Source organism: Pygoscelis adeliae, unplaced genomic scaffold (genome assembly GCF_000699105.1).
Source record: "Pygoscelis adeliae isolate BGI_AS28 unplaced genomic scaffold, ASM69910v1 Scaffold402, whole genome shotgun sequence".
Taxonomy (NCBI): Eukaryota; Metazoa; Chordata; class Aves; order Sphenisciformes; family Spheniscidae; genus Pygoscelis; species Pygoscelis adeliae.
The window spans coordinates 5,842,058-5,861,547 of NW_008824411.1; the positions used below are offsets into that span (position 1 = coordinate 5,842,058).

General features: G+C 41.6%; 2 protein-coding genes across 2 annotated transcripts in view; one reads left to right on the forward strand and one right to left on the reverse strand.

Moving 5' to 3' along the window:
• The window catches only part of SCYL3 (SCY1-like 3 (S. cerevisiae)), a 14,310-nt gene extending 7,292 nt beyond the window's left edge, over positions 1–7,018 (forward strand). The window contains exons 8-13 of the mRNA XM_009320623.1: positions 1–136; positions 878–1,065; positions 1,611–1,782; positions 3,673–3,816; positions 4,423–5,159; positions 6,575–7,018. The exon at positions 1–136 is cut by the window's left edge and continues 3 nt beyond it. Coding sequence (XP_009318898.1) covers positions 1–136; positions 878–1,065; positions 1,611–1,782; positions 3,673–3,816; positions 4,423–5,159; positions 6,575–6,637 — 1,440 coding nt within the window. The 3' untranslated portion in view covers positions 6,638–7,018. The remainder of the gene's footprint in view (positions 137–877; positions 1,066–1,610; positions 1,783–3,672; positions 3,817–4,422; positions 5,160–6,574) is intronic.
• A 103-nt stretch (positions 7,019–7,121) lies between these two features.
• Positions 7,122–19,490, reverse strand: part of LOC103914013 (chromosome unknown open reading frame, human C1orf112) — an 18,729-nt gene continuing 6,360 nt past the window's right edge. Inside the window, exons 9-23 of the mRNA XM_009320624.1 lie at positions 18,901–18,965; positions 17,060–17,208; positions 15,997–16,105; positions 15,312–15,498; positions 14,213–14,295; positions 13,780–13,831; positions 13,352–13,441; positions 12,492–12,677; positions 11,679–11,801; positions 10,662–10,757; positions 10,120–10,233; positions 9,577–9,681; positions 9,189–9,269; positions 8,285–8,398; positions 7,122–7,972 (exon numbers count right to left, since the gene is read on the reverse strand). Of these exons, the coding sequence (XP_009318899.1) occupies positions 7,787–7,972; positions 8,285–8,398; positions 9,189–9,269; positions 9,577–9,681; positions 10,120–10,233; positions 10,662–10,757; positions 11,679–11,801; positions 12,492–12,677; positions 13,352–13,441; positions 13,780–13,831; positions 14,213–14,295; positions 15,312–15,498; positions 15,997–16,105; positions 17,060–17,208; positions 18,901–18,965 (1,740 nt within the window). The 3' untranslated portion in view covers positions 7,122–7,786. The remainder of the gene's footprint in view (positions 7,973–8,284; positions 8,399–9,188; positions 9,270–9,576; positions 9,682–10,119; positions 10,234–10,661; positions 10,758–11,678; positions 11,802–12,491; positions 12,678–13,351; positions 13,442–13,779; positions 13,832–14,212; positions 14,296–15,311; positions 15,499–15,996; positions 16,106–17,059; positions 17,209–18,900; positions 18,966–19,490) is intronic.

Below are 19,490 nucleotides of genomic sequence, written 5' to 3' on the forward strand. Positions count from 1 at the left end.
CTGCTGGACAGGGTGGCTGGCTTGTCAGAGGAGCTGATAGCATCACGGCTGGTGCCTCTTCTACTCAATCAGCTCGTGTTTGCAGAACCTGTAGCTGTCAAGAGTTTTCTTCCTCATCTGCTGGGTCCAAAGAAAGGTGACCTTTAAATACTTTCTCTCTTCAGAATTATTACTGACAAGTTTGGAAAGAATTCAGAGCGGTCGTTCCATTGAATCAAGGGAATAGTGGTGTTTATTTAACCAGGACAAGTACTGTAATGTACGGAACTGGAAAGGACAGATGAGTGCACTTCCCCGTTTGCAGTACTTTCCACTGCTCTGCTGATGCTGGGAGGAGAATTAGGAGTTGCCTGGGCTCTGTCCCAGGTTTACGTGTCACCCCACCCACCCACCCCCGACTTTCTCTGTATATCCCTCTTCTCACCTTTCCCCTGCCCTCCCTGCCCTTTTTTCTTCTGCCACTGCACTCGTTCTCCTGGAAGGGTGCTCAGTCTCTTCTCCTCTCCTCTGTAAGGGGTGTTCAGCATGTCTTGCTGGATCCCCAGCTATCCCTGTCCCCACTGTTTGCCTCCCCTCTCTTCAAGTTTTTCCTGGATAGCTACTGGTGTTTCAGCCAAGCAATACCTGTCTCTTGACTGTTTGACCTTCAGTGTTCTGAGCCATTGCCATCGAGCAATGGGCACTGGCACTGCTGCCTCTCCTCCCTCCCATCTCTGACATCCCACGCAAGCTGTGTTGGCAGCTGATGAAGAATCAGACCTGACAGCGGGGTGACACTGTAGATCTCAGCTGTGATGGTTTCTCAGTGAGTAGCTTCTGGGTGAGCTGTCTCTCATTATTGAAGCAGCCTTTTCCCATCTTCACCTCTGTTCCCTAGAGCAAATCGGAGAAAGCCAGACCAGCTGCCTCCTGTCGCCAGCCTTGTTCCAGACGCATGTCATTCCTGTGCTCCTGAAGCTATTTGAGGTTCACGAGGAGCATGTTCGAATGGTGTTGCTGTCTCACATTCATGCCTACGCAGAACTCTTCTCTCGGGAGGAGTTGAAAAACATCATATTGCCACAGGTTAAGGACAGCAAAACAATACGCGGTATATCCTACAATATGGGATTTCTACTGCTCGGGTTGGTTCTTAGCTTAAAGTTAGGATCTCATAGTGCTGGCCACAAACCGACAGCTTGCCACCTCCTTTCTATGCAAGCCCTGACCTTTACACCCCATCCTGATCTGGAGTGCTGTTTTTGTTAAACCCGATGCCCTCTGTCACACACACCACTTGTGCCGATACCTGTCGGCCTTGACTGGCAGCCTCACAACAAGAGAGACTGTGTTTCTGTTTCACACCACAGCTGTCGAGAGTGGAGGGTCTAAGCTCAGGGTGCCTTGGTGTTGCAGTCCAGCGCTCAGCAGGCGCTAGGATCAGCCACCCTCTTTAGCTTGTAACACAAAGTAGAAGGCTGATTTTATGCTATGGAATAATGTCCAGTATCTACTGAAAGCTGTGGGAGATCGTAGAAATGAAATGTGCTGCAAATACAACGTTTAAAGGGGAAAGAAGTGAAAAAGCAGACTTTTCGGTTCTTGGTAACATTATCATGTTCTTGGTGTAGGTATTGCTGGGCCTTCGAGATACCAGTGACTCTATCGTTGCGATAACGCTGCACAGCTTAGCAGTTCTCGTCTCCCTGCTTGGACCTGAAGTAGTTGTAGGTGGAGAAAGAACGAAGATTTTCAAAAGCTCTGCACCAAGTTTCATGAAAACTGCTGACCTCTCCCCAGAAGGTAAATGATACGGTCAGAGTGCTCTCGGGATTCTTGCCCGTTCTGTCCAAGCAACATAGGCAGAATTTCTTGGATGATTAAGCTGTTGCTGTTGACAGGTTAATTGAAAAAAAGCTAATTTGCGGCTAAACTTCAATTCTAAATTAGGTGCTGTTTGCAGATACAGAACTGGTATCAGAAGAAGAGTTATGTAAAAGTATTTTAAATGTAGGAAATATATGGAAGAAAAATGTAAATCTTCTTCATTTAAGAATCTCTGTAAGTAAAGGAGATTAAGTGTGCGTGTTTGTCTTTGGTGGAAAAACTATACTGCCCTTCTAAAGGACTTAGGTACTTACCCAGATAGTTGTTTAATATTCCCTCTGTCCTTCGTGTTTTTAAAAATAGTAAATCTCATCCTCTTCCCCCAATTTCTATTCATAGATTGGAAAAGGAATACGAACTTCCCTATTTTCTCAGCTCTCAGGAGGCTTTTCAGCTAATCCAAATGAAGACAGTAGTCCCTGCACCTGCTAGATAACTTGGAACCAAGTGTACTAAGGGAAAGCTTTTCTGGATATTCAAACTAAGAATGCTTGTAACTGGAGGGAAGAATCGGCATTTGTTCTACTTTAGACATATACACACTAAATGAAATGCATGATAGAGATCAATTTAAGTATAAATGTTTTCTTCCTGATTATGTATGTACTGGCAGCTACCACCCTTTATTAAAATCTGTGGATGGCTTATTGCATTAGTTTTCTTTACATTATTTTAGTAGACTATAGTAAATAAACCCCTTTGGATTGCATGCTCAACCAGGTTTATTTTTCAGAATCTATTTAAAATTAGACCTGATTTAACTATTGACAAACAACAAAAAACCACCTTTGTCCTCAACAGTGAGCGACAACCTGCAAAAACCAGTACTAGAGGCTGAACACGTGAGGTTTAATAAGCTGTTTGCTTAAGCCCCTGAAAGGATGTACCTTTTATCAAGGGCACTCTGGGGACGGGGTGGGTTCTGTGTGTTAATTGCAGTCCTTTCCAGGGCCACAGGCCGTGGGTCTCTGGCTGTGCTGGTAATGCCTAGCCTAGGCAGGCGCAGCTGGCTGGGAACACAGGTGAGCCACGTGGAGGCAGATGCAGCACTGGCCCAAGCCATGCTGTTCTGGGGTGGTGGCAACAGGGCCTCACACAGCTGAGGCCGGTGCTGGTGAATCATGGCCACCACTCCCAAAAATGAACTGGAACTAGGTGCTTGCCAAGCTATCATCACTGGCCCAGGGAAACAAACCTGCCTTGTGCAGCTTCAAAGCGTGGCCTTTACTGCCTGCCACCCCACCTCATCTCGGGTGTGATAGGAGGGAGGCTGTCACACAGCCTTCAGGGTAGAGCCTCTTGTTCCTGTAAGCTGCTTTGCTCATGCCCAGGCATAAAAGAGGGTTTGTGTTGTCGCATGAGCTTGCTTATGCTTTGAGTTGTTGTGACTCTCAGTGCTATGCTTTTGTACGAGAGACAGGTAACAGGGTATTTGTGATGCCATGCAGTACAGAAGCTGGAATTTTGGATCCAGCCAGGTGGCAGACAGCATTTGTTTTTTTTAAGCACCTGTTCCGATCATAATCAGTTTGTTCATTGTGTATTTCTTGAAAGAACATATCAGCAAAAACTGAGCATTTACAGTTGCCCAAACTTTGTACTGGCAAGCACTGCAGATGGCAGGAAGAGAGTACTGTGTTATATACAGCTCAAGAGGTGCAGCTGTTGGATTGCTACGCCTATCTTCATTCAGTATTGCTTGTCAGTGTTGTAAATAAGAACGTTCCAATGCTGCAGGCAGTTTCAACTAAGGCTGACAACACACCTTGTGGACTTGGTGTCCCTTCTTTTCTTTTATCCCTGCAGACTCCCCCAGTCATATCGTAAGCAATCAGAGAAATCAAACCTCTCGGCCTTTGAAGAACAACTCTAGTGTGTTCCCCATCGCTGGAAATGTACCTGTCAAGAAGCTTTCTGTGCGACAAGACAATCCGCTGGCTTTAAAGACAGGTAAAACTTTACCCTAGCTCTTCCTTTTCAGAAATTAGGTGTCCTACAAATGAAATGTTGCTGGAAAAGGTGTTAATTTTCCCCATGTGCTGATCTGAGAGAGAGACAGTAAACAAAGGAAGGTAACAGTGAAGGAAGGAGAGTGTGACCCTTGACTTCCTAGGGAATAGTTATTTGGGAATCTCATATACACAGACTGCTGGCCGGCCAGCTGGCCTCAAATTTCTGTTTCCTTATGGCAGATTGTCTGCTGTGCTTTTTCACCCCTCCCACAGGTTGGCAGATACACTGTATTTATAGGTCAGCTCATTCTCTGACCTCAGAAGCTGACTCGGTTTACTTCCATGGCCTTTTTTCAGTCACCTATTGCTTGTCAGAAGTCAGCTTGTATTGCTCCAGGGCTTTGAGACGAACACCCCTCCTTTGCAAGCAGGAAGGTGGCTGTGCTTTCTAATGTGAGAGGAGCTTGGCACTGAAGCGTTTTTCCAATCAGCATTACTGGCTTATTTCCATGCCAGGTGCTACCTGTGATGTCAAGGAGTTTTAGGCACAACTCTGTCTCTGCTCTTTCTGGAAATAAGTATGTTTCACCTTTGTCTTGCACAGGTGAGCAAGACACTCAGTCCCCCCTGAATGGAATTCCTGGAAGCATTAATACGCTAGGGAGCAGCAGGAGCTCTTTGACTACCTCCGAAAAGCCAGCAGAGGAGTGGCCAGACTGGAGTGAGCCAGAGGAGACAGACACTGAGAAAACTGTGAACATTCAAATTCAGCCCCGAGAGCCACGGGGCAGTGTGGGACCTTATTTTCCTGAACATGATGTTCATGAGAAGCCTTGGGATGACTTTGAGCCCAGCAGCCCTAGTCCTGAGCTGTCCTCAGGAAACTGCCTCACTGTGACAGAAGCTGATGCAGTTGAAACACCGAGGCCTCTGCCAGGTACCCATCAACTGAGCAAAGAATTCAAAAGCCTCAGACTGAGTCCCCCCACAAAGTCCTGTGCCGGGAACAGCTGGAGCAATGACAAGTGGGACCACCAGGAACAACTGGGAGAAACTGTGTTGCCAAAAACAACCTTTCAGGAAAGGTTGAAGTCTTCATCCGAGTCTGGCCTAGGAGAAGAATTCACGATCAAAGTGAAGAGGAAACCTGTGCAAGACCCTGAGCTGGACTGGTTTGCTGACATGATCCCAGACATTAAACCTTCTTCGGCTATCTTGATTTTACCTGAAGCGAGGACAGAAGCGGTTGTTCCCAGTCACTCTGGTGCAGTATCCAGCAGAGGAGGTGCCTCCCAGAATGTGCTGTTTTCATCCAAATTTGCAGCAGCTGATGTTATTGAGGTAAGAGGCTCTGGGCAGTGGGTTTAAGTGACTGCACACTTGAGGGGATCCTAAAGCATGTACATAATACAACACACTGTTGTAGCATGAGCTGGCTCCTTAATTAGATGGTGGATAACCTGAGGAAGTATCAGCAGCATACGACTGTAAAGTTGACTCTTTACTTGTGAATACAAGATGCTGAGCTCTGAACGATGCATCTTATCAGGCACCAGGTAATTCAGTGGGCTGTTACTGCAGCAGCAAGAGAGCTGCGCTAAGAAACAGCGAGGGAATGGACTTAACTTGTACGCTACTGAAGGCACTGACTAAGGAGTTTTAACTCCTGCTTTTAATTTGTGCTGCTGTATCCTGGATGCAAGGACCCTGCACTACATTAGGGAGAGTCTTGGTTTGTCGAACAGGTAAAACGAGGCTGGATCCTGTCTGCTGAACAGGTCTGGCCTCAAGCACAAACAGAAGGGGGCTTTCAAGCACAGAGGATGCTCAGGACTCAGTGTTGCTCCTGGTTCTTCTAGGAAAACCTAATAGCATTGTAAATAAAGGACCAGGAAACCAGAACCTCTGGATTAGAGAGTCAGGCTTTTTGGGTGCTTTGTTTTCATGAAGAAGGAATAGCCGAGACATTTCTCCATTTCAGAGAACCAGGGGGGTTATAAAACGGCCTTTTTAAGTAAGCAGGTAAATCCCTCTAGCCCCATCGCAGAGACTGCTTCTGTTTCCTAGGAGGGGAGGCAGCACTCCCACCACTGCCACCTGAACACATGACTCTGTTAGGGAATAGGTGTTGATTTCAAGTTGTTTTGCTAATTCACCCTCGAGAGCTACCACAGGGGTAGCAGGTGGCATGGGGAGAGGAGCCTTGGATGTAAACTGAAGTTGTTTACAACATTTGAAAATGGCACATTTGATTTTTTAAGAAGCACTGTTGTGGTATCAAGCCCATTTTGGGGGGGGGGAGTCAGTCACTGTAGTGCAGTCAGTGCTGTGGAGTAGTAGAAGAGCTGTGTCAGTGGATGGGTGAGATCAAACTCATAGTGTTAGAATACAGCAGAACAACAGCTGTTTCCTAGGGGGAAAGGAATCATCTAGCTTACAGCATCCTGTTCTTAATGGGAAGTGGTTTTGGTACAAACAGTTCTTGCTTTAATTTTAGGAAAAAAATACAAGAATCTCCCTGTTACTTTGCTCTTTGTCTTTAAGGTGTTTCCTTGTGTAGTTAAAAGTTCTTCAAGACAGAAAGCTGCAAATACTGGCACTTCATTTTTGGTCTTATGAGGGGCTTTCAGCATTCTGGATGAATGTCTTGCTCTGCCACGGCAAGCCGCACAGGCTACTGCCTGGCTCCTGTGGCTGTGCTAAGTACAGAAGTACAGTACACATGCCTTAATGTTCATAATTTTACGTGATTCTAGGCTGAAGCTGCAGGCTGGGGTGAAGAAGAGGAGTTAAACTGGGAAGATGATACTAACTGGTAATGGGATTGAAAGAGAGAAAGGCAATTTATGGTGCATTGGATTCTGTAAGAGAAGTCGCTGCTTCCCCAATACAGTGGATAAGTACCTCAGCACTGCTTTTGCCAGAAGGCAGGCACTTGCTGCAGCAGCCAGCAAGATCCCGTGGGGCCCGATCTCCTGCAATGGATGCTCCTTTCCAGTCTGTGCCAAAAACTGCAGGGGTGAGGCCTGCGCTCAAGCAATACGCCCAGCTGTGGTGCGTGCCACTGCTACCGGAAAGAGGAACAGCATGATGGGTGTGTTGGTGCTGACGTGCTACTGGAGGCCAAGAGTGGTGTAACCGATTGTGCCAGAACTCATCCCTGCTCTGAAAAACTGATGACAATAAATGAAAGTCACACTGAGTTCCTTGGTTAATGTGCCTTTTTCTTTTTTCAGAAAAGTAAAGCCCTTAGAAATGGCTCCTTTTAACTTTTTAGCTAAGAGATGATTTTAAGATGAATGTACAGTTTGCTCAACTTATTTATTTCTGTTTATATAGTTCTGTCAGTGGATGGCATAAGAGGTGCTAGGAACGGTGCAGTGAAGGACCACTGAACACAAACTACTGAAGCACCGCATTCTTTCTGCTCTTAACTGTGACCAATAAAGATTATTTTTAAAAGATGACCCTAGCGTGTAGTGGAACCAGCAGCAGAGGTATGTTCAGAGAACAGTATAGAGCCTTAAATTGTTATTCTTGAGTGTATTTTAAAATTAAGATAAAACCACCTACTGCCTGGTCACCTGTATGTGACAGGAACAAATGTAACTGTTACTTTTACAACAGAATCAAACACCTTAGTATTCAGAATACAATCTCATGAAATGTTTATCATCACACAATAGCTTAGAAGAGCAGGCTATAAAACATTGGCAATATACAAAACGACAGCTCAGATGCACAATAGTGTCCATTAAAATATATCAGTCCTTCCAGCCAGTTATTATGAAAGATGGGCCAACATCTCATACCTCAGTTCATTTTGGCACATTAACCGAGACCCAGCAGTACAGTAGAACATCGCCCCATGTCACAGCTTTTTCTTCAGCAATCGTGGTACAAAGGCATGTCTTCCCTCAGAACAGGGAGCTGAGCTGTTTTACTGTCTCTAAAACCTGTTGAGCACCTTACCGTACACTGTCTCTGAGGATGGCTATAGCTGTATGTAGAGCCTCCAGTTTCACTGCAAGCCAAGGAGGGGGTGACCCTTTCCGGAGCAGCAGCTTCACAGCCTCCACTGCCCCCTCCATCGTGCCTACTGCTGACTTATACTGCTCCTCAGAGGGTGGGTGACATGCTCTTTTTGCCAGAGGCTGCAGATTGAAATAAACATGAGACATCATTTATAACGCTCTACATGAGTGATCAGTCTTCATCCAAATGCAAGAAAACCCTTCAGTGCATAAGAGCTGCAAGAAACTCCCTTGCCCTTGTGAGAGTTCTTGCCGGCTGGCCGGCAGTATAGAGCATTCAGGTATAGTATTAAGGGCCAGGAGTGCACGCAACCTTTTTTCTTGGAACATGGAGGGCAGCAAGACTGTCTTGAACCTCTTTTAGACACTTCCCAGAACTGACAGAAATCAACAAGAGAGCCCAGACAGTTTAAAGAAAAGAAGTGCACATACCTCTCCTGCTGACTCCAGTTCTCCAGCCATTTTCATAAACTGTGCACTGCAGGTAATCCTTTCTTGTTTCATGCGTTCTGTTCGTGCTTCTGTTGTCTCTTCTACTTGCCTCGTCTAGGGAAAAAGCCACAGGAGAGGTAACTAAACCAAGGCGGCATTACCAACCTCCATAGGCTCAATTTGTATACCAGAACAAGGGGGAAGGAGGGAGAGATCTTAACGCGCAGTTCAAATTGAATCTAATTTCTCACACACTCTTCTGAAAAGGAGACTGAAGTTACCTACAACTTTGGTGTAGCATCACTGGCAGCTATCAGTTCTGTTGCCAATTATCTGCTTGTCAAAAACTGCTCATCCAGATAGCCCTGCCTTAGGTTACAGCATGACAACCACCCCCTCTCCCGCTGTCTATGTTCTGCATGAATAGCCATCTGCTCGAGAGAATTTTTTCTAACGTGCAGAAAGGACCAAGATGCTTCATACATGTCCATTTAGCTTTCAGAAACTGAGCCAAGAGAAACGGGGAAGAAAATTATACAAATGGAATTATGAAATTCCTGTCTTTTTAATAGATAACTTCTCTGCTTACAACAGTAATTGTGCAATTTAATAATTTTTTTTCTTCAAGGAGGGAAAAGCAAGGCATTTAAATCAAGGTGGGGAAGTACTGGAAGAGCAGTGTGCATAGGAATGGCCATTGTTAATTCTGCTTATTAAAGCAAGTAGAAAAGTTCAACCAAATCCCAGTTAACAGAGCAATTTAGTTTAAACTTACTTATTTAATTGCCATGCAGATGATGCAGGTGTAGACATAGACATAGGCCATGTACAAGTTAGTTACTTACTTGTTATGGATGTGTACATCAACTAAGCAAGCAGTAAAATGGTTCAACAACATACATACCTTAGCCAGAAAACTAACAACTTTGTTCTTAGTTTCTTCAGAATTAAGGCACTGAGGAACAACATCTTCATGGCTTGTTTCCTGTCAAAAATGTTGAGTAACAGTTGCTTAGTACATTCATATTAACAAAGTGATAGACAAAGTAAAAGATGTTTCTATGACATTGCAACCGATCTAAGCAACCAGTGCTTAATCTTCCTTCTCTTCCAGCTCCTGAAATCACTTACAACTGCGTTAGCCCTCATTACTTCTGATGTGCAGTAGCATCTGTAATACTAAGATCCAAATTGGTCAGTAGAAGAGCAGCAAACATTTAAGACAAAAGAATTTCTGTACAACAAAAGTTAACAGAGCCAAATACCTGCATCCAGAGTTCTGCTATACTTACCTCTGCAAAGTGCATGAATGCCTCCAATGCATGCTGATGAATCAGCCAGGTCTGGTCAGCTAGCAGAGAAGCAAACAAACACGACAACTGGGGTGCAACTTGCCTCTGAAAGAGGAACAAATATCTATTGGTTCCAAAGAGTTAGTTGTGCATACCTCGGCATCATGATTTACTATTAAAGGATCGCTCTAAGGTCAAGGGACAGGTTTGTGAAATGCAAGAGTGCTACTGCCCTGTCTGGCAAAAAAACACTGTAAGGGAGGTGACATGTTCTATTCTTTCTTCTTGGAGGTTCAAATGTCAGTCCTTTAACTGGTGAGAAGCAACAAGCAAATGAATAAATGACAGATCTTACATGCAGTCAGCATGTCTCGATGAAAAATAAAACTGCCATAGACCATTAATAAGTCTCCAAGATGACTATGTCATGGCACTCCTGTATGTATTTGATGAACTTGATCCTTCACTTTATATTTAAATAAATAGCATATATTTTCATCAAAAGACTGAACAGTATCTAAATAAAGCCACAATTACATTTACCTGTGCTTCCTGTGGTATAAACACCTTTCCCATAGAAGAGAGAAAATCCACCATCGCTAGACGAACATTATCTGGGGGATCCAACTGGAAAAGGGAAGACTGCAGTGCAAATACCTGCAGAAAGCAAACCCCAGCGAAGCTCCATCAAACAGATTGCAGGTAAAAAACGTTCTGTCTCATCTTTAAATCTGAGGACATTGATTTTGGAAAACTGGACTGAAAACAAAAGGAGGCGTGCTACACCTAGGATAAAGCTGCAGTGTGCATTTTAGAAAGAAATAAGCATGCTCTATAGCACATCCATGTATCTTAATTATCTTACAGAGTTACGGGATTCTCAAAAGCAATGTTAACCAAAGTGCCACACGCTTGGTTTAAAGACCAGGAAAGTCATCAAGGAAGAAATAAAATTAGGAACCTCCATGTGTTAAGAGAAGACCAGACCATGAAATAACTCATTTGAGAATTCAGTAAGTCACAAAGAACTTGGTTTTCATGAAGTAAATTATTCATAAGAAGGTTTGGTTTTGGTTTTTTTTTACCTGAGTAATCAGTTGAACATCTAATGCTTGGATGAAAAATTCCAAAAGGTGAAGTAATAGACACAGGGTCTGCTGGAGACATGGCTCGTCTGAGACCTTCAACAGATCACAAGATATTAGTAACATTGCATTTTAGCTTATGGAATAACTGCTTAGGAAAGAATTTAAAGTTACAGTACTGTTCCAAAATTGTTAGCCTAACTTCACACACATAAAACAACACATCGTAGCAGCAGAAGAAAATAGTGAAATAGTCATATCGATATTTCGAGGTAGTCATATTTTACAAGACCCTTTTATTTTTCTTAAGAATATTTCTTATCCCTCGCATCCTTCCTCCACTCACCAATATAAGCAGCTAAAGGTTATCTGAACTATTTCTTTTCACTTATCAGTTGCCAAATGTCTTTACAGAATGGCTGAGGTTGGAAGAGACCTCTGAAGGGGCACATTGTTGGCTCTTCTTCACACCCACTCTCAAACTTTCTTTTTTTATCCGGAGTATGAATCATGACAATCCTTTTTTCTTTACTGCAATTGCAGACAGGAACAGGTATACAGTCGCAAGGGAATCGCCTTACCCCCTTGTTCTCAAATACAGAGGAAGGTTACTAGCTCTATGGGTTTTCACGTGCTAAGCTATGTACTAATTAAATCACCATGAGTTTTGTTCACATTCTAATGAATATTTAAAACAGGCCAAATTTGTAACTGGTATGAATCAGAATGAAGTATTTCAGACTTCTCGTTAAGCACATCTGAATCTGACACTGAGTAACAGATGGAGTAGCAAGAAGCCATATAGGTAACATTCAGGAAAATTCAAACTCCGCTTCCCAGAGCATGCGCCTGCCTAATACGTAAACCAGCTGACAGCAGATGGGCAGCACAGTGACACTGTGCTTTACAGAAATGGTCCAATCCAAGTAAAACAACTTAGTAACAAACACATGATGACACAGCACCAGCCTCTCAAAGACATCATGCTTTCACCATTGGAGCAGCAAATTCTCTTACCTGCTTAGCCTGGAGAAAAGTCCAGAACTGACCAAGCACTCCCAAGATAGATGCCTGAAGTTCTGCCTCCAGAGTGTCACCAGCAAAATTGTAGGCAGCCAGCAGGACAGAAAGGGCAGTATTCTAGTAGGAAAAAATGTTTAAGTAAGACCAAAAAAACCTACACGTAAAAGGAACCAAAACCCCAGGCTCATATTAAACATCTAAAATGATACAAGATGGCAAGAAGCCCAGTGTGCTGTGTCAGCGGTACGGTACAGCTAATCCACCAGGCCACTGGCCAATAAAGCTTCCAAAGCGAGGAAACCACCCGTTACTTCTGTGAGTTTCACACGGTGCTGTAGTCATTAGCTGCACTGGCCTGCGAAAGCTGGCAGCAGATACTTCATGTGGAAGTTTCTGCTTTCTCACACTCCTCTCCTTCGCCAAGGAGACCACTGAGCATCTTTCAGATCTGGTGCCGCATAAAAACAGCCAGGACTTTAAAACTTAAAAGTAATTGTATGACATAGTATAAATCAGAAATTCTAAAGAAAAATACATCTGCTCACCCAGAGAGCAGACAACAACTAGAATAACTAATAAACCACATGACCTCCACTATCATCACCCTCAGAGCAGAGGGTCCTAGGGTGCTACGCACTGGAAGAAAAAATTAAAATGAGAATTCTTGCTCACGCGTTTGCCAGTTAGGCATGGAAAAAAGCTGTGCAACACACAGAAAAATAGAATTGAGGTGACAGCATCAGAACCCTTGTAGTCTGGAAATCCAGAGTTCACACATTTTTACAAAGAGAACTAAGTCTCCTTTACCACGGGTCGGAGCTCTCCCACAGCGCGCCTGCTATTCAGCCACCGCCTGCACCGTGCAAGCCCTGCCACACAGAGCTGACATGCCACTCGTTTCCTAAGATCAGGATTCAGGGCCTTGAGGGATATGTGCTGCCACACAGCCAAGTTCTCCTCCTCTTCTGGAAGAAACTTATGAGCAAATTCTACCTGCAAACAAAAGTCAATAGGAACTAAACAGAGCAGAAGACAATTTGATAACCTGTCAGAAAGCTGAGAAACCAAAATGCACTACCAGTTTGCTTTAGAAATATTACATGAAAAAAACTGTGTAAAAACTTTCGTTTAAATGAAATCCAGCTTTTTATATAAAAACCTTATAAAACTGCCACCTCCCTTGTCACATATAGGACATCAGAATGATTAAGCAACTTTAGCTGCTTGAAGCAATGGCCCTAGCAAGTAGAAGAAAGAGCTTTAGCCTCTCTGAGGTGTATAGAGAGGCACTGACGGGAAAGGATACTACTCTTTGTATCTGATGACATGAGAACACTCATGAACACCAGTCGCAGATACAATGGCAGGACATACAGTTTCAGCAAATCTGGGAGATGTGCCATTTTCATACTTGGTCAAAAAAAGGACTTCACTGGCACCCGATAAGACCACTCTTAGAAAGGTATATGTGCCGTTGTTGTTTTTATTAAAGAGCACAGCTGCACAAATTAGGATCCACTATGACAAAGTAATATCAACTGCAGCAAGCAAAGTAATATCAACTCAACATCCTGCCATTTCTGAAGAACTGAAAGAGGAAATTTTAACGCAGGCTACTTATTTAAATCTCTTCTATTAAAGACAGAAGATGCTGGTGCTATACTTGCCTGATGATCTGGAGCCATCAGGAACAGCATACGCCTCAGCAGAACACCCAATGCAGAGACCTGGTAACAGTCACTGGGCCAAGTCTTTATCTGAATTAAGAAAACAGGGAATGCATCTAATTAAATTAAGAAAAAAATCACCACTCGGCAAATTAATTCTATACAGAATGTTCTGAGAGTTGTTATGTGGGATCACAGCAGTAACACGAAATAAAACAATGCAGGACATGCTGGAAATACTAGGCATATTGCTTTATATTTTCAAAGTACTGCTTTTGCTACTTATTAACCCAATTTGAGGAAATAAAACAGTCTCAATTTTGGATTTGGAAAAAGATGAAACTCCTGTCTCAGGTCATTTAGAAAGTTTGCCAGTAGAACTAGGATTAAAGCTGGTGCCAAATTGCAAACATCACTGTGCTTCTTACCAAGTGGGCAATCACAACAACGTGGTGAGCACACAGTTCAGCTGTCCCATACCTGGAATGTGAGAGAGAGACAGAAGCTTGTGAGTTTGTACTTCCTACTCTTTTATGGACTAAATATTATAAATTTTGTCTGAGAGATGGCCATTTCCTCTAACATATTTAAACTTGATATGCACAGACATAATTTACTTGAGAGAACCATTCAAAAAAACAATTATTAAATAATAGAAAAGGTATGTTCTCCTTACTTGCATGAATATAAAAATGGCTAAGCCATTTCTGCTCCTAATTTTCAAATACGGTCTATATCTGAAAAGAATCTAATTCTGGGACAATTTTGTCTTAAAAAAATCTCTCTCAAGAAATTATGTACAACAACAAAACTAACTGGATCTGTGGAAATCCTGCTTGACCTATAATAAAAGCATCTTACCGGGCAAGGAAGCACCACGAGTCCATTGCTAGCAGAGACGTGATCATACTAGAACCCAGCACAGCATCCAGCAGAGCATACTCCTGAGGAGAATTCACACAGAAACAGATTGCAGGCCTACTATTACTTTTACTTCACTAATTAGCATAAAACCTAGTAAGATTTTCAGCTTATCGAATTTAAAGTGTTTTAAGAACTCATTTTCACATTCCATATTCAGCTATACCATCAAGCAAGCAGCGAGACCTTTAGTTTTGCATACTTTGAATGTACATTCGTTTCAATGGGCTGAGAATCCTTCACTTTTCAAAACATTTCATCATGTGCATCCCTCCCTTGCAAGGGCAACTTTTATAATTTTTTTTTTTTTTTTTAAACCAACAAATTGCCAATTTTTTTGCCAGCTTTACTGGCAGCTTCCTGAAAACCAAATAAAACCTCTTCCTCTTTTAGGAACACAAATTTTATCTGAAAGAGGAATGTAGCATTCACAAAAAAACCCCTAAATTAGGGCTATAATTTTTGTGACAGCTCTTAACTTTATAAAGATTTACATTTATCTAGAGGTTCTTTTGTCTTTGTGCAGTAAAAAGTGAAAAACTTTAAAAACGTTATATAACGTTAATCAAAGCCCAGAATACTCCTCTGAAGTAGAAAAATTTACTCATTACCATTTTATGGTATGTTCTTAGCTGAAATCACAAAAATATAATCTACTCTAAATATTAAATGCTACTTTATTACTTCACAGCATAGACTAACAAAACCAGGTAAATTTAATACAAGTTGAATACTGCATAAAAGAAAGCACTGAACTTTTATATCAACTTGACCTCCCCCCCCAAAGAGAACAAAAATTTCCAACACCACTGAGGTTCTCAAGAACTTGTATGAAGCTTTATTTTCCCCTTTCCCACAAGTGACGTTTGCTGCGTAACTGAACTCCAGTCATGTAACTGTGTCCCAGCTGCTTTCTGCAGAACCACTTCATACCTAAGCATCTCTTTAGAGCTAGATCATTAGAAAGAACTCACTCTTTTTTAAATAGTACCTATGCATCACAACAGCTGAAGAGATGATAAGCGACAAGCAATCTTACCAGCTGAGGAAAGTGTGATGGGAGTGTGGAAGCAATGAAGGAGCACAGGTGGACACAGACATAGTGATACAGGGTGATGGGAACTGCTGGCTGTCCTGTACTGATCACCTCTGGCAAACAAACAGGGAAGGAAAGCTCGCCAGAACATTGCTGGAAACTGAAGAAGAGAGCTGAAAACAAAGACAGGCTGCAAGGGTAAAAGAAAAACGGTTGGGTTACAGATATGCAAATCCCAAATCCTGCAAACAACATCTGTACTACAGAATCTTTGTCTCTGACCGGAAACGGTGGCAGTAACTTCAGTGCTTTTACACTAGATTTATGCTCCTGACTACCTTCCTCTTTTACAAATTCAGGTGACTATTAGGGGGTTCAGGCATAAAAATGCAAGATTTTAAATTAGTGAAGTATCAACACATTATACACACACCTCTCTTCTTATCCTGGAAGTAGTCTAAATACCATTCCTTTCCTGGAAAAACAAAGACATCTCTGGCTCTGTATCCTTCACTCCCGAAGCACCGAACATCAGATCCTGTTTTTCTGAGTGTAAGGATGTAAATCTGTAGAGCCTGACAAATTTTACTATTTGGTTGCGAGGGAAACCCCAGCAACTGAGCCCCTCTGTTTGCCCATATAGACTGATCATTGTGGTGAAGAATTAGAGCGAAAACCTTCTTAGTACCTTTTTCCTGTGTGCCAGAGAGTTTGCACTTCTTCAGGCTGAGAGGACAGCTTGTCCATTATGGTAATCAGGACAAGACACTGGGGCAGCTGCTGCTCAGGAGGGAGATCTGTAGAAGTTTTTTTAAAATATGATGTTAGTTGCCCTGGTTAAAATATAGCGTGTGTGTAAACTGGCTTTTAAGCAAGTGACAAATGATGAACAACTGGTGAAACATGAAAGTTCCCAGTAAAACAATCAAAAATCACTTACAGACACAGCTGGAAAAAAAAGGAATGCTTCGTCATGAACATTATGTTTGAAGTGAAAATTAAATGCAATATGCTATTTCAGATAAAAGCGAAATAAAATATTCCAGTTCTGAACTGTCACTGCAATGTGCTGCAAAGGAGTTACAATCTGGGTGCCTCATGCTTCCAGTCTCCTTGAAAGCACTGGATACCTCAAACACTGAAAACACAAAGTTTTCTTCTAAGTGTGACAGGATAATCACAAGGCCAGAGTGCACGTGTCGGGGGGAAGCAAGACCAGCCCACAGAGAGAAAAGGAGCAACTGATGCTCACACCGTATCGCCCAAGAGGAGGCAACAGCTATCTCAGAATTATGACATGTTGGTCAGGGCGGAAATGACAAAAAGCTGATCATTTTTCATTTTCAGGGCATTCTACTTTCTACAGAAAATAATTCATTTAGGAAAAATAGCTGTCTTCCCCCACCAACAGAACAGCAGAAAAATTTCAGCCTACTTTGAAAGTTTGTGACAAATGTGGATTGACATTATGCAAAACAGAAGAATTGACAGGACTTCTGTTAACCAGATTAATATTGAAGTTACTGCGAGTACTTTGGAAAAGATGCATTCAACAGCAATGTGAACTATCTGTTACAAAATTCATCTGAGTTAGCGTGCAACTGGCTATACCATAGTACTTACAAAAGAATTAGAGGCAGGCAAACCAGTACAGAATATTGCTTGTGGTCCAGAAAGTCAAAATGTCAATCCTGATCCCTTAGAGATGCTTACATAGACCTATAGCAGTGGTAGCTGTATTTTAAACCCACCTAACTTTTCACTTAACACTTGCTCCATAAAAGGGCTAAAGGGAAGAAGCGGGTTGATGAGAGGGTCCAGAGCCACAAGAAAAACTCGGGATATTTCATCTCGATGAACTTCTGAGATCTCTGGAGCATAGAGACTGGGAGGAAATTTGCTGAGGGGGCGCGAAAAAAAAAAGTTAAATATTCTCAGTAGCATTTTCAGTAACATTACTTTTCAAAAGAACTGCGAAAAGGCAAATCCATTATTTCCTTGTTATTGTGAAATAAAAGACAGAAAAGGCTCCCCATTTTAGAATATCTATTATAGCCTGAGAGTAAAAACTCTGCATTCAGCCTTTAAACTAAGCATCACAATCCAATATTTTACTAAACATTGAAAGAAAACCTTACAAGCTCACAGAAAATGCATGTAAAATACATAACATATATAAGAAGAAATATATTGAATCACAAAAAAGTCAAGCAATGAAAAGCCAAGAAAACACCTGTATACACAATTTGACAGTCATAAATGTGACAGCACTAATACAACACATGACACTAATAAAAGGGTACCACAATTTCTTTGAAGAGAAAAAAACCCTGGGCAATAAAAGAAAAAAAGAAGTCATATGAGAATAAAGCAAAAGAGATCATGAAATGAAAACTTTCTACTCTTGCAGCTTATAAAGTGACTGTAAAAATGCTACCTTCCTACTCAAAAATCCTGCTCAGTTTTGCTGAGTGAATAAAAGTTTACAACCTTCCACTTGAGAAAGATCTACAACGTAAGTAAAGTTAGAAGAGGAAACTCGTAAAAAAATATCCACCTGATCTGGCAGTGAAACATGCAGTGAACTCATGCGTGCATCTCACGAAAGAACCTGGTTTCAATTCCAAAAGAATGACTGAAATCAGCCCTCTATTATAAAAGTCCACTTTCCCCTATTCTTCTGCACTATTGCAGCAAATAGAACAAAACTTTTGAAAGAAAAATGATAAGCCACTTGCAGACTGTTATGCTTTATGAGCATAACTTAAAAAAAAATGTTTGCTTCTGGGAGAACCAGAGAGTCCTTTTGTGAGATTTCACAAGATTATAAACACAACAGTAAAGCTATGAAAAATTTCAGGATACTCTGTTTCTGATCCTCTCTCCCTTCAGGACAAATGGTTTGATACTTTGTCTTAAATTTGAAGCAATCTGTCAAATTGTTGCTGCTGACACCTGCATTTAATCTTTTTTTTTTTTCTTTCACTAGAACTAAGACAGAGAAAAAGAGTAGGGTGGCTGTTTCATTATACAGGAAACAGAAAGGAATTAGGATTACTAGGGGATGCTAATCCTGAATTGCCTTGACTTTGCACGATCTGACTAACATCACGCTACTCTTTGTTTCAAAGTGGAAGGTACACCGCTGGGTTGCTCTGTTTTAGCTCTGTCTAACTGCTTCATTGCAAGGTGACCGAAGGGCAAATCCTACCTTCAGGAATTTTGACTTTAGGGACAAGAATTTTCAAATGAAATTGCATGAATAGACCCAGTGTCCAGGACAATCAATCTGCATATTCTATACATAACTTGTTAAGAAATGTTGACATAATCAATTGCAACAAAGCTAGTGTCTTGTCAATATCGGACACTCACGAGCAGTGGTCAAGAATGGGTTTAAGATAAGTAGTACCACAAAAAATGTCCAATTTATTAAAAATATTTTTTTAGATTTCTGTACATGAAAAAAGAAAGGAACAACTCTGGAACGAGAACTGTATTTTTATATCTCAAAATACCTGTAACTTTAAGAATGTAATATGGAGACATTATTAAGACACTATCAATAATCACTTATTTGTCCTTCACTTACCTGTATATCTGAAGAAAGAGCTGATGTAACTGAGAGCACGAATCAGCGAAGAAAGAAAGAAATTGCTGCAAAAGCCATTAATTTTGAATGGTACTTTTAATGTAAAATACATGATTAAATACACTTTCTTTCTGTTCTGCTATATTGGTATGTAAAGTACTACACTGCAAAAACTGGTTAAGTTCTAACAATCCACAGCACAAAGCAAGTGCAAAGCAAACAATAAACAAAGAAGCAGTTAGATTAATTACACTACATGTATATATATCGTAAGTAAAACAATTAAATTTATAGGCTTATTTAAAAAAATTAGGAAGTACAGTTGTAATAGCCATAGAGAGCTGCAAAAATCTACAGTGCTCTCATACATGCTGTAAGGTAAGGCTGTTTCATCCTGTCACAATGCTGTTTTACTTTATGCCAAAAAAAAAAAATCACCCCCTTGCTTTTACTCCATAGGACAAAACAGATGCAGAATGCACCATCACTGCTGTTACTAGAGAGCAAATTTTTTTCATGTACATTCTTAAAATGGGTACATTTACAGCATGTCTTCTAATAATGAGAAAAATAAAGCACAGCAACAAAGT